The 15,019-nt window shown below is 39.2% G+C and overlaps 1 protein-coding gene across 6 annotated transcripts in view; it reads right to left on the bottom strand.

Annotated features, from left to right (window-relative positions):
* The window catches only part of Reps2 (RALBP1 associated Eps domain containing 2), a 208,361-nt gene that overhangs the window by 114,882 nt on the left and 78,460 nt on the right, over positions 1 to 15,019 (bottom strand). For 3 of the 6 annotated variants that reach the window (XM_047535932.1, XM_047535934.1, XM_047535937.1), the window contains exons 4-5: positions 12,821 to 12,947; positions 7,501 to 7,598 (exon numbers count right to left, since the gene is read on the bottom strand). In XM_047535932.1, coding sequence (XP_047391888.1) covers positions 7,501 to 7,598; positions 12,821 to 12,947 — 225 coding nt within the window. The remainder of the gene's footprint in view (positions 1 to 7,500; positions 7,599 to 12,820; positions 12,948 to 15,019) is intronic. The other 3 variants (XM_047535933.1, XM_047535935.1, XM_047535936.1) reach the window with 1 other exon arrangement.

The following is a 15,019-nucleotide window of genomic DNA, read 5'->3' as shown; positions in this document are numbered from 1 at the left end:
AGAGGGAGGAGGAGAAGGGGGGAAAGAGCAAATGAAAGAGGGAGGGACACAACCAAGTTAAAGAAACATCTTTTCAAGCTATAGCAGTGGTCCATTTTATGCTTTGAATAGAGCTCTTGCTGCTTTGTCACTGCAACTTATTTATATTTTTATTTTTACTTATGTATTTATTAGTACCAGGGATTGGATCAAGGGGCTCTTAAGCACTGAGTAACATCCGCAGGTCTTTTTTTTAAATGTGGTTTTTTTTTTTTTTTCCTCCTGCCTCACCCTCCCAAGTCACTGGGATTACAGCTGTGCACCACCACAACTAGCACAATTATTTATTTTTTTAACTCAAAAAACTCTACACCAAGAATGCAAATAATCCAATCGACAAATGGGCTAAGGAAATAAATAGACACTTCACAGAAGAAGATCTACAAGCAATCAACAAACATATGGAAAAATGTTCAACATCTCTACTAATAAGAGAAATGCAAATCAAAACCACCCTAAGATTCCATCTCACCCCAATTAGAATGGCGATTATCAAGAATACAAGCAACAACAGGTGTTGGCGAGGATTTGGGGAGAAAGGTACACTCTTACATTGCTGGTGGGGCTGCAAATTAGTGCAGCCACTCTGGAAAGCAGTGTGGAGACTCCTTAGAAAACTTGGAATGGAACCACCATTTGACCCAGCTATCCCACTCCTTGGCCTATACCCAAAGGACTTAAAATCAGCATACTACAGAGATACAGCCACATCAATGTTCATAGCTGTCAATTCACCATAGCCAGATTGTGGAACCAACCTAGATGTCCTTCAATTGATGAATGGATAAAGAAAATGTGGTATATATATATATACAATGGAATATTACTCAGCCATAAAGAATGATAAAATTATGGCATTTGCAGGCAAATGGATGAAATTGGAGAATATCATGCTAAGTGAGATAAGCCAATCTCAAAAAACCAAAGGACGAATGATCTCGCTGATAAGTGGATGATGACACATAATGGGGGGTGGGAGGGGTTAGTGTTAGGGTTAGAGTTAGGGTTAGGGAGGGGGGCAAGAATGGAGGAAGGAAGGACTGTATAGAGGGAAAAGAGGGGTGGGAGGGGAGGGGGGGAAGGGAAAAAATATCAGAATGAATCAAACAACATTACCCTATGTAAATTTATGATTACACAAATGGTATGCCTTTACTCCATGTACAGAGAAACAACATGTATCCCATTTGTTTACAATAATAAAAAAAAGAAAAAAAACAATTTATTTTTAAAATGGACATGTTTCTTTCTCTTCCTCTCTCCCTGCTTCTCCTTAATCTCTCCCCCTCCCTAGTCTCAGGGGAAACAGGATTACCATTCTTCCCTTTCCTAGGCAGAGTTATCTGTCCCTGAGCACACACCCTCCACAGAAACTAAGTAATTCAGACTTGGGGGATGGTACCAGATCTCAGAAATGACTGTCTCCCCCGCCAAAAAAAAGTGAATTACAACTCCTAACACAGAACACACGAGTAATGTAGCCTCTGAATAACTTCTGTTCCCCTGATGGGCAGAATCACAGCCTCTGGGACAGGACTCCCCTATTCTTCTCCTTTGCTAGCAAAGCAATAAAACCTTTTTTACTTTTTTCTCAAAAATATGTCCTCATTATTGGATTGACACTGGGGACAAGGACCAAGTTTTCAGTAACACTAATGGTTATTTTCTTTTTGTACTGGGTATTGAAACCAGGGTCACTTAACCACTGAGCCACATCCCCAGTCCTTTTTTTATATTTTATCATGAGACAGAGTCTCACTAATTTACTTTTAGGACATCACTAAGTTCTCAGACTGGCTTTGAACTTGTGGTCATCCTGCCTCAGCCTCCCAAGCTTCTGGGATCACAGGCATGTTCCACTGCACCTGGCTTGGTCTGTGCTAAGGGGTTGAGGATTTCAAGACAGGAACAGTGAGGGTTGGTTTTGTGAGTTAGACATCTCAGTTGAAAGTGACAATGAGACAGACATTTGAGTGAGGATATCTGGCTGCTGTTGATATATGGTCATCAGCCTCCTTGGGGGGAGGGAGGGAAAATAAATAAATAAATAAGTAAACAAACAAATAAAGTTCAGTACTGAAAAGAAGTTAGGAAGATGTAACCAGGGAAGCAGGATGAAAACCAAGAGAGCGTGGCACGACAGACACATAATGATGAGAGCATTTTAAGAAGGTGGTCAATGCCAATAGGTGCCTAGAAGTCAAATAAGACAAGGACTTAACATAAGATAGTTTCTAGCAACCCAGGTAAACACAGAGGCTGGGATATGGAGTGAAAGGAAAAGATACACTTCAAAATCCTCTGCCACGCCAGGCACAATGCCACATACCTGTAATCCCAGCGGCTAGGGAGGCTGAGGCAGGAGGATCACAAGTTCGAAGCCAGCCTCGGCAAAAGTGAGGACTAAGCAACTCAGTGAGACACTGTCTCTAAATAAAATACGAAATAGGGCTGGGGATGTGGCTCAGTGGCCAAGTGCCCCTGAGTTCAATCCCTGGTTCCAAAAAAAAAAAAATCCTATGCCAGCAAAATTACAAATGACTACAGGGTCTTAATTTTTAGTATAATTTGTGAAAAACAAATCCCAAAATGATCTCTACACAACTGATAAGAGATGAAGCAGGAAAGGAAATTTATAATTTTTTGGCATAAAAAATTATATTTTGGTTCAATAAGGGATTGAACCCAGGGGTGCTTAACTACTGAGCCACATTTCCAGCCATTTCCATGTTTTATTTAGAGACAGGGTCTCACTGAGTTGCTTAGTCCTCACTTTTGCCGAGGCTGGCTTCGAACTTGTGATCCTCCTGTCTCAGCCTCCCTAGCCGCTGGGATTACAGGTATGTGGCATTGTGCCTGGCGTGGCAGAGGATTTTGAAGTGTATCTTTTCCTTTCACTCCATATCCAGCCTCTGTGTTTACCTGGGTTGCTAGAAACTATCTTATGTTAAGTCCTTGTCTTATTTGACTTCTAGGCACCTATTGGCATTGACCACCTTCTTAAAATGCTCTCATCATTATGTGTCTGTCATGCCACGCTCTCTTGGTTTTCATCCTGCTTCCCTGGTTATATCTTCCTAACTTCTTTTTAGTCCTGAACTTGATTTATTTATTCTTTCTTTCTTTTTTTTTCTCTCTCTCTCTCTTTCCTCTCTCTCTTCTTCTCCCTTCTCCCTTCCCTCCCTCTCTCTCTCCTTCTCTTCCTCTCCCTCCCTCTCTCTTTCTCCTTTGTGTCTCACTAAGTTGTTTTTGAGGCTCTCCTTGAACTTGTGATCCTCCTGCCTCAGCATGTCTGGGATTAAAGGTGTACAGCATCATTCCTGGCTTAATTTCTTTACAAACCACTATCAACCATCTACCAACATAGGTTATGCTTTGTACCTGAAATGTCAGAGGTAACATCATCTAACATCTGAACCAAAAAAAAAGTGAAATTCATAAAATGTTAAGTAAAAAGACTAATCATGGTGCTGGGCTGTAGCTCAGTGGCAGAGTACTTGCCTAGCACATGTGAGGCACTGGGTTCATTCCTTAGCATTGCATTAAAAAAATAAATTAAATAAAGGCATGATGTCCATCTATAACTACAAATTTAAAAAAAAAGACTAATCATTCTGATGTTTGGATACTAATTTTGGCATATAAGCCCCTGTAAAATGCCACATCCATGATATATAATGGCACTAGTCAGGGGTCCCTAAAGGTCTCCCCTAGGACCCTAGAGGCCATGTACCCTTCTAATCAGGCAGAAAGGATCTGCATACCAGATCATAAAGGAAGCTAGAAGAAAGAGAGAGGGTTGCCATCAGCACAGGAATATGACAAAGTGAGAGGAATTAGTCAACCTAGCTAGCCTAGTACCATGCCTGATAAATACTAATCCCCTACCACCAACAACCTTCACTTCAAATCTCCTCATCTCCATGACTAATTCAGGTTGGCATTCCGTTTTCTGGAACATGGAGTCCAGCCAAACCAAGTTAACAGGCATAAGAAGGAAACCTAAGAACTGAAGAAAGAAAAATACATCAGCCACAAAAACCACTGACTGCTATCCTGAATAAGAAAGGCTCCTTGCTCTCACCTTGAACAAGGCCATGCTTCAAACAGGTGGCAGGAGAATCTCTACTGATGCCAAACAAACATTAAGAAAATCAGACTGTGGTAGATTGTTACAATGCATTGTTAAATCCATGCTGAGTCATTTGTCATGACTCCCAGGGCAGTTTTCTACAGTATACCACAAGACCTTCGGATGGCCAACTGCTGTCAAATAATATGTCCAGCTTCAGCTCTCACCAAATCTCCAGATCTCACTGAACCTACCAACTCCTGGTTACTTCCTCCATGCTTTCAGAAGCTCAGTCAGTACCTAACATCCAACACTGACCTATGCACTGGTTCTTTCCCACCACCAGTTTTTCATCTCGTGCTTCCTAGTTCAAAATGACATCATCATCCATCCAGTTCCTAAACCAGCAATTGGTCAAGAGAATGTATTTGAATTCTGATCCTACAACTTCCTAACTGTGACCTTCCGCAAACTAAATTTCTTTCTTTCTTTGCTTACTTACTTACCTACTTATTTATTTATTTATTTATTTTGGTGTTGCTGGGGATTGAACCCAGGTCCTTGTGCAGGCAAGGCAAGTACTCTACCAACTGAGCTATAGCCCTGGCCCAAACCTTAAGTATTTAAACCTCAGGTTTTATTACCTAAAAATTGGATAACAGTAATTAACTCAAAATATAGATAGTTGTAACACTGAAAGAATGAATGTGCACAAAATGCTAAGCACATGGAAAATGTCTTTGTATAGGCAATTCTGTCCTCCTGCCTGCCCCCATACACCAACCTGGTTAATATCTCTGTATTCTTCTAAGTTCAACTCATAATGCTATTCCCCCACAGAAGCACTGCTGATCAGTACCTGTCTGTCCAGCTATGTCACCCCCATACCCCCATTTTTCATCCTAGAAGCACAGTATAATTTTTGTTCACATCACATATCATAACTGTTGCTGGGGTCTCTTTGCCCTACTTCACTTTTTCAGGTGCTGGTTGGTTCATCCTGCTGTAATTTTGACCTAGGGGCCCAAAGATGTGGCCATTATTAAAAGGAGTTTGCTTTGGCCCACCAATAATCGTATATTCACTTTGGGATGGTTTGGTTAATAAACATTTCCTCCAATAGCCTGTAAGCTCTATGAGGGCAGGGACTGCTAGTGTTAGACCTCATTTTTGTATCCTCAACACAGTACACAGAGCACTTATGAGTGAATAGCTCAAGGAGCATGTTTATGAGCAGAATGGAGTACCTGAAGATCAGAAGAGAAGTCAGAGGCACCAAACCAAGTAAGCACTCATGGTCATCTCTTCCAGGGGCTTGGTAGAAGGCATTCAGGAACTCCTGTCCTGCCACTGCAAAGCTCACAATTCACTGCTTGTTTGATCATCATCCTAAACATTAAAGATTTAATCTCCATATAACCAGAACATACTCTGCAGGAACCTGCACAATCACAACCTGGAGAGTTTTGGGATGAATCCCAATGCCTCCAATGCCGTCCCCAACATAAATATGCCTCCACAATGGATGTGATCCTCATGTTTAGAAGCACATATTTTTGTACCACAGGATCTCTAAATGCAGCCAACTACTACATCTGGGGCTCAGCTGAAGAAACAACTATCTGTTCCAAGTTGGGGGTAAAATTGAGCTGCGTAGACCTTGGGAGAGAATGGCATCTTAATTATCCAATGTGGTACCAATAAGGGATTTTCAAGAATACTTTTTAGGGACTGGGACTCTAGTTCAGTGGCACAGTGCTTGCCCAGCACATGTGAGGCACTGGGTTAGATTCTTAGCACCACATAAAAATTAAAAAATAAAATAAAGGCATGCTATCCATCTACAGCTACAAAATTTTTTTTAAAAAAGAATACTTTTTAGGCTGGTTATGTAGCCCAGTGGTAAAGCATTTGTCTAGCATGTGTGAGGCTGTAGGTTCCATACAAAACACCACACAAGCACACTAAAAGGATACTTTTTACTATACCCGAAGTTTGTTTATGAGGCAACTCTAGAACCTAGACTTATAATATAGAACTCTAATGGGCAAATTATTTCATTTTTGGCTTTCTTCCAAGGTGCTGGGGATTCGAACCCAGGCCCGTGCACACACTCAGCAAGCGCTCTACAGGCCGAGCTAATCACCCGCTTGGGCGAATTATTTCAAAGGGCAGGTTTTGACACTGGACTGGCCTTGACTCAAATTCTGGCTCTGACACTCACTACCTATGAATAAAACATTAGACTAGTTGCTTGAACTCCTCAGCCACAGTCAACTCATTTAAACTAATAAAGCAGTACCTAGAGCTTATGGTTATAGGAGGCATGAAATACATCTCACATGGCTAAATTATTATCTTTAAGAAAGTTCTTTAGACACAGAGTACCACTTTAGAAGATCAAGTACTGCACCATGCCTAACACAGCATCCCATCCCCAGAAGGGATTCAGTGAACTCCAGGATCTTCCTCAGATGTTGTCTATTCCATTCTAGTCTAGCAGTCCACTTCTTATGACAGTGCTCAATATCACTTTCTGTTTTAAGTAGAACTCTCCTGTGAGTAAATGATCCTTCTTCCTGAATCATACAATTGAAATGTTATACAAACCACCCCACTTCCTCTTATATTTAGTGTTAAATAATAAGCATAGCTTTTTGTAATTTATCCTCTGCAAGCAGACACACACACAAGCACACACACATCATTGTTCTGAAATGTGACATTTCCACGGGACTCAGAGATAACTACACAAGACAACAGCTGTAGACATAGAAAAAAGTAAGAGCTCTTTATCTATTGGAAAAGACAGGATAAACTGAAATTGTCTAAAGTTGTGATGTGGTCAGGAAAAAATGAGATATCACCTGTTCTTTGTATCTATGACATATAAAACAGTAGTTTCTGCCACTTGTAAAATAACTATTCTCCAAATGGCACTGTCCTAGGTAGTGAGAGAATATGGAAGTACTGCTGCCTTTCAAAAGTTTGCCACATAATTGAAAGCACAAAACAAATGGAAAACAAGTATGTACTGAATTAATCATAACAAAGAAAAGGTATAGACAAGACCAACTGCTTTAGAAGAAGTGAAGTTCTCCTGAAGGAGTTACCTAATGATTGGGCAGATAAAGGTGGAAGGATGTTTTAGAGCTAAAGATCAAAAACTAAAATCAAGAACCAGCCTGGTTTATCTAAAGACATTGAAAAGGGGTAGACGTAAACATGATAGAATACATACAAGCAACAGAACAAGAAATGCAGTCTTTGTACAAGAAGGTAGTTACATATCTTCCCTGTGATGAAAGAGGGCCCATCAAAAAGCCACATCCCCAAAGTTCCAAGTTTTTTCTTTACTCTTTCACTGGCATGTCTATATCATCACTTACCCGGATAAGGGAAGCCTGATGCCGAAGGGGTTTGGCTCCTGGACCCCCAGACGAGGGTCCCTCTGGCTGGACAAGTGGCTGTCTAGCTTCATAAGGAGCTGAAAGAGCAGGAGAGAAAGTTAGATGGTACATAACAATTCCATCCAAAACTGATGACTGTACATTCAAACTGATACAGCATCTGCTTTTCGGGGAAGACCTGGCAAATTAGAGCACAGGCCCACAGGGTCACCTAGGACAGATGAATCCTGATGCTGTTGGGCACAATTTCACTAAATAATCTAAAGACATCCAATCAATTCACACTACAGCATAAAAATATTTACATCAGGTAACCATTAAGGAATAGAGTGTGAGAGTGAAACAGTGAGAACATCAACTGTGATTAAAAAAAAAAAAGTACCTAGATAAGTACCATGTTATAAGTGTTCACATTCTAGATATGTGGTAAATTCTATATATGCCCCCCTTTAAATGTCTCCTATTCATCATCCAACCCCAAAGAAGAAAATCAATATGCATTTTGAACAACAAAAATCAACATCATTTTTTTTAATTATTGTAAACAAATGGGATACATGTTATTTCTCTATTTGTACATGGGGTCAAGGCATACCATTTGTGTAATCATAAATTTACATAGGGCAATGTTGTTTGATTCATTCTGTTATTTCCCCAACTGGCTATGGTGAATTGAGCAGCAATGAACATTGATGTGGCTGTATCTCTGTAGTATGCTGATTTTAAGTCCTTTGGGTATAGGCCAAGGAGTGGGATAGCTGGGTCAAATGGTCGTTCCATTCCAAGCTTTCTGAGGAATCCCCATACTGCTTTCCAGAGTGGCTGCACTAATTTGCAACCCCACCAACCATGTATGAGTGTACCTTTCTCCCCACATCCTCGCCAACACCTATTGTGCTTGTGTTCTTGATAATCGCCATTCTAATTGGGGAACCAACCTAGATGCCCTTCAGTTGATGAATGGATAAAGAAACTGTGGCATATATATACAATGGAATATACTCCGCCATGAAGAATGATAAATTATGGCATTTGCAGGCAAATGGATGAAATTGGAGAATATCATGCTAAGTGAGATAAGCCAATCTCAAAAAACTAAAGAACATTATCATTTATTTCTAAAAAATATATGGCACTGCCTTCCTTATTATACAGAAGACAAAACCAAGTACAAAAATGAATAAATGTATTTTATGTTTATGCTAGTCTACTATTCAGTAGCCAAACTTTAAAAATGATTTCACTACCTTTAAAAAAGTTTCTAAGGCCCAAAAAAGAATGTATTTTTTTACTTATTTTATTTCCAGAACACTTAAAAATAACCTTGTCAATGTGGTAGAAAGACAGTTCAACATAACCAGGTAGTATTCAGCTCCAACAGAAAAAGAAATTTATCACCCAGGTTGAAACCATTTCTCATCTCTGTGGGTTAACAGTCCCAAGTTCTGGACAGAATATAAATACATATAATACTTTCTGTAGTTTACTTATAAATAAAATCAGATGGAGAACTGAGCAGTCTCTTATGGCATCAGTTTATCATGGTTTGATCTTTCTAAAATAAAGAAGGTATAACAATAGCACATCAAGAACAAACCACTCTTGAGCTCACATCTGCTTTCTTCATTTCTTCCTAGCAACTGGAGAACAATATTATAACACATTAAAATCTCAAAATGATTGCCTGGCAAACCATTAAGCAGATTTGCAGAATGTACAAGGAATGGCTACAAAAACTGCAAAAAAATAACATACATTGAGAGCAAACAATTCAAATCATGAAAAGTAAGTGAGCAAACAATTCAAATCAAGAAAAGTAAGTAGGTAGGCATTGTCTGTTTACAAGTAGGATTTTTTAATGTTATTCCATGTTGACTGAATACTGAGTTCAACACTTAATATCAACTGCACTCTGCCAAAAGATTTTTTTAATGGTTCCAGGGATTGAACCACTGAGCTATACCTCCAGCCCTTTATTTATTTTATTTTGAGACAGGGTCTCATTAAGTTGCCAAAGCTGGCCTCAAACTTGTGTGTCACTAGGATGGCAAGCATGTACCATGGGGTCTAGCTGCCAAAAGATTTAAAACAGTTAACCACAGCACGGTTGGGATTGTAGTGGTCATAAACTTGACCTGGGAGGCAAAGCCCATGAATTCCACGTGCCTCTGCTTCCCATAAGAAGGAAGAGGCTCCTATTTCCCAGGGGGAGATATGAGGGAGGAAAATATTATCTGGCCTTCACCTCCAGTCCCTCACCAACAAGGCCTTCCCTTGGAGGGAGGGTGGGAGAGAGAAGAGAGACAGGGAAGGGGCAGGGAGAAAGAAGGGGGGAGAGAGAGAGAGAGAGAGAGACAGACAGACAGGACAGACAGACAACAAAGTGAGGGGAGAGAGAGGGGGAGATATTTCATTAGTAAGGCCTAGATGATGCCTCATTTGCATGTGGTGGGGTAAAGAGGGTGTCATTCTGAAGGTGGATGTCCTCTTCCTACTGTATGGAAAGCCTGAGTTTGCCAACCCTGCCTATGACTGTAAAAATGAGTGTCTGGGGCTGGGGAGATAGCTCAGTGGGTAGAGTGCTTGCAAGGCAAGCACAAGGACCTGGGTTCAATCCCCAGCACCGCAAAAAAAAAAACAAAAAAAATGAGTGTCTGAAGTCCATCAGGCCACATATCTATGACATATGCTCCAGTCAGCTGTATAATCAAGAAAGGTGATATTCAGTTTGTCATCGATCTGACTTCTGGATCATTTCTCAATTGGACCTGAACTCACGAACTTAAATGGTAGATGTTATTTATTGTACTGACTTGCTTTGCTTTCAAATGAAATCCAAAACATTCAACTCAGTGCAAACAAAGTAATTCTTCAATCACTTTACAGGAGGTTTAGGAAGGAAATAGAACTACCATCCTTCTCCAAGGATAGGAATATTAAAAAAAAATACCTTAAGATTTCATCACTCCAAAGTTTAGTACCAAATCCAGAACTCTGGTAGTTTCTTATTTACAACACTAAGACCTAGAGATTCCACTCTTATGTGTCAGAGAAATGACAGCAGATGTCACAAAAATATTCATGCAAAAATGTTCATAGTATCCTTATTCATAACAGCCAAACATTAGAAACAAGTAAAATGTCCACTCAGAGAATGGTCATCAAATTGTGATATATTCGCACTATGGAATCTACTGAAAATAACACAGAAAGAAATACCAATGCAACAATAATAATGAATTTCAACCATTATGCTGAGGGAAGGACAGCAAACACAATCATTCTGTATGTTCCCATTTGTATGAAATTCTGGAAGAGGCAAAACAGTGACAGAAAATCAAAACATGCTTGCATTGGGGAGTAGGCCGTGACTGGAGAGGTTATCTGTGGCATAATGGAATGTTGCATTTTTTATTTAAGTGGTGCTACACAGGCATATCTATTTGTTAAAATTGATGATTTAAAATGTGTGCATTCTGCCAGGCACAGTGAGTGGTACATGCCTGTAATCCCAGCAACTCAGGTGGCTGGGGCAGGAGGATACCAAGTTTGAGGCCAGCCTCAGCAACTTAGTGAGGCCCTTAGTAAATTAGCGAGACACTGCCACAAAATAAAAAATAAAAAGTACTAGTGATGTGGTTGAGTGGTTAAGAACCCCTAGGTTCAATCCTCCATATCCCCTCCCCACAAAAAAAGTGTGCATTTATCATGTGTAAATTTCACCTCACTTAAAAAAGTATACAAAGGCATGGAAGCATGGATAGTCTTGGCATAGGCTGCTATTAGTCCAGAAAGATAGAGAGAAGCAGGTTGCTTTGCTTGCACTGGAGGACTTCGAAGCCCAATTTGGATAGAATAAGAAATAAGAGTACAGACAAGTTTTTTAAACAATGTAGAAGGTAGAACTTAGTGACAGGCTGACTTAGTATAAGAAAATAAAATTGTCCTATGAATTAAAAACCAACTTCCAAACCTCTGATAATATTAGAAACAAAAAAAAAGACCTACTTCTAAAAATAGAGAAATTAGGCAAGGAAAACAATAAGAGGATAGTGAAGAATTCTCAGTCCTGTTGAGTTTTCAACACCAGTGGGATATTCAAGTTTCAGGAAAGTGATTATTTTGTTACCAACCATTAGCAACGTCATCTTGCATTTACACAGGACTTCATTTCCCAACAGATTTCATACAGATTCAGTTCTCACTGAATACCCATAACATCCCTAAAGGACACTGTGACTGTATTTTTAAAAGAGGCAAGAAAACCATGGTTCAGAGAAGTTAAATGGCTTGCCCAAAGTCATGTAAGCTACTCACAGAAACCCAGACCTTCTGGTTCCAATCCAAAACTCTTTCCATCATGTCATCCCCGCTTCTCTGCCAGATTATAGTCTCTCTCTAGTTCAGCCTAGCACATATTTTTATTTCTGTGCCCCTCTAGAAGTCCTACTATTTTCAATGCAGCAAAAAAAAAAAAAAAAAAAAAAAAAAAACTGCAGAAACTGGGTCATTTTCAGTCACCACCCACAAAATAAAGGGAGGGGCGCTATAGGACATCAATTCGAGAAAACCGTAAATTGGTCCTATCATAAAACTAGAAGCCTGAACCCCAGAAGGACAAGATGTTGCGGTGAATTTATGAAGCTTTAAACATTGCAGTCCAGGAAGCCAACTCTGCAAGTCATCCTCAGAACCAACTAACATATTTTACCACTAACATCGCCAGCGGAGCATAAGTGTGAGCAAGCAGGCAGCCCCACAATGGTGTGCATTGCATGCTTCTCAGTAAAATCCTTTCCCTAGCATTTCCCTTATCTTTATTCCAAAACACAAGAGCTAAATATTTTCATTTATGTGCTCAGTCTTTAAAGGGTAGATCAACTCCTTTGCTTTGCAAGTCTATACTTTAAAGAAATTTCATAAAGGTAGTTATTATATTAAAATGTTTGTTATGTTTGCAAAAAGGAATAACAATTCCCCCAAACTGCAAACCTTTAGCAAGCTCTGCTCCTATTTAACAAAATCTGTATATGAAAGATTAAATCATATAAATAGTTGTTTATAAATCTAAAGATGAATGAGTTTCTAGGACAGGTAATGAACCATTACTGAAATATATTTAATTTCATTTTTTAAAAAACCTTGCTTTTTGAAAATATAAAATTAAATTGAGCCATGTTTCCAAAGACAAGAGTAATTAAATCAGGAAATTAAGCAGCTGGTAGCATTGCTGCCTGGTAGATTATAAAAAACCTCTAAGACACTGCCTGGGACTGCTGACCCCCAGGTCGCGTCTTACCTGGATGCATCTGTTCTGTGCCGCTCCGCAGTTTGCTGTAGCCATGGCTCAAGGGCACCCTCTGATAATGAGGCGGGGAAGAAGGAGGGGAGGCGAGGGGTGACATCGTGGGAGACTGTGCTTCCTGCTTCAAAGAAACAGAGCAGAGTTCAGAGGCAACCACTTGAGAAGCCTGGCATTCTGAGTCACAGTTAGGAAGCATAACACAACTCTACAGCCAGTGACCTGGCTAATTTAACAAGTGGGGAGAATGTTCCCTCATAAAATGCAGCAAGGTTAAAAGGCAGTGTCTGAGGATTCAAAAGTCTCGTAGAGAACAAAGTCTTACCGGTGTTACCTAAATTATTGAAATAAGCCTGAAACTCCTTCAGTTATTCTAATAATATTTTCCTTTAAAAAATGAAAGATACTGACCACATGACATAATATTCATTCTCCCCAACTGTGATCTCTTTGTGGATAGATTCAATGTTCATTCATTAACAAAGACTTCTATTTCCTGGACTTAACACTTATCAAATGTGAGTAATTAAATATATATATATATATATTTTTTTTTTTTACTTAGTACATTATAGTTATACATACTACTGGGGTTCATTTTGACATAATCACACATGTGTGGAATATAATTTGCTCCAGCTCAGTTTTGAGTAGTTCCTTCCTCTTTCCCTTTGCTCCTCCCTCCTCCTGTTCCCCTTTCTCTACACTACTGGTCTTCCTTCTATTTATTTATATTTTTTAATTGGTACTTTATAGATATACATAAAAGTGAAACTCACATTGGCATATTCATATATGTACATAGCATAACTTGATCAATTTCATTCAACTGTTCCTCCCTTTTCCCATCCTGCTCCCTCCCCTTCTATTCTCTTCCTTGACTCCACTGATCTCCCTTCTATTTTAAATTTATATTTTAAATCCTTAATGCTATACCAAAGTAAAATGTTAGCATTTTTGCTTTCTTTTACACTAAGTGACTGCAAAACAATACAAAACAATACATTATTGCTAAACTACTCTGACTAGCCTACTCCTAAATACTAAGATGAAGCCTTCACAAGTCATAAATTGAATCCCAATTCAAATATGCACCTGTGCTGGTGGGTTTCCTCCTCTTCTTTTTTTAATTTTTTTCTCTCAAACACTACCAATAGAGTAGTAACTTTGGGGTATCCAAGTAATAAGGAAACTGTTTTTTTTACAAAATACAGAGACTACTGGCTTCTTTAGTCTAAAGAGAAATATGTAATCTGAGCTACTGATCAAATACTGTTTTTTTAAAAAAAGAAAAATATATTTGCTTTGAAGTGTACACTCATACCCAGAGAATGGTTATGACCCCAGCCTCAAGTGAAAGGATGGGTCTTCATTCACATAGCCCAGGACCAGGCCTGGAAATTTCCCTTGCTATCAACCACTGTGGTATTGGGGATCTTCATTCCTCTCCAAATGTTGGTGGGGAAATATGACAAAGAATATTAACTAGAAATTCATGCACCACCCTTTTTAATATATCCCTGAAGAGCTAGTTTAAAATGTGTCAGAATGATGAAAGCAACAGTACATGTAATTAACAATGTGCTACACCTCACTTAACTATAAATATAAAGTTTCTGCAGCAATGCCTCAGATATTCAACATCAGCAATGTGAGCCATATGTTAATTCTCCAATATAATCCTTTGATATCCATTGAATTTAAAAACATTTTCACTCAAGTCTTCCTAAAATAAACTACATTTCTTTAACTTGTGGAAGACACTATGTCAATTATAATTTGACTTCTCTATGTGGTTCAGATTCCTTATCAGAAATATGAGTTGTGCCTTGATGTCCTCTGGGTTTACTCATGTGTAGACTATTTATCTCTTCTTAATAGGCCCATTCTTATGGGATTTCATATTTTTGTCTCTACCAATTAACATCTGACTTGCAATTAGTGGCCTGATTTTAAAAGCCCATCCTCCCTATTCTGGTTCCAAACCTGCTAAAAGGGTAATAGCAGCATTACCCAAGATGGCATTCCAAACATGTTCCCTTGGAAGGATTCCCTGGTGAAAGGAGCATATTAAACACAGACCTCCAGGTCTCTTCACAGCAGGACTCCTCAGGACTTGTACTGTGCCAACATTAACTATGAATTTCCAAGACTGAGATTTAAAACTTTCCCCAAAAAAGTGAGATATGAACCTGC

The sequence above is a fragment of the Sciurus carolinensis genome, chromosome X, assembly GCF_902686445.1.
Source record: "Sciurus carolinensis chromosome X, mSciCar1.2, whole genome shotgun sequence".
Classification (NCBI taxonomy): Eukaryota; Metazoa; Chordata; class Mammalia; order Rodentia; family Sciuridae; genus Sciurus; species Sciurus carolinensis.
The sequence above is the reverse complement of the archived record's forward strand: the minus strand, read 5'-3'. Positions and strand labels throughout refer to the sequence as shown.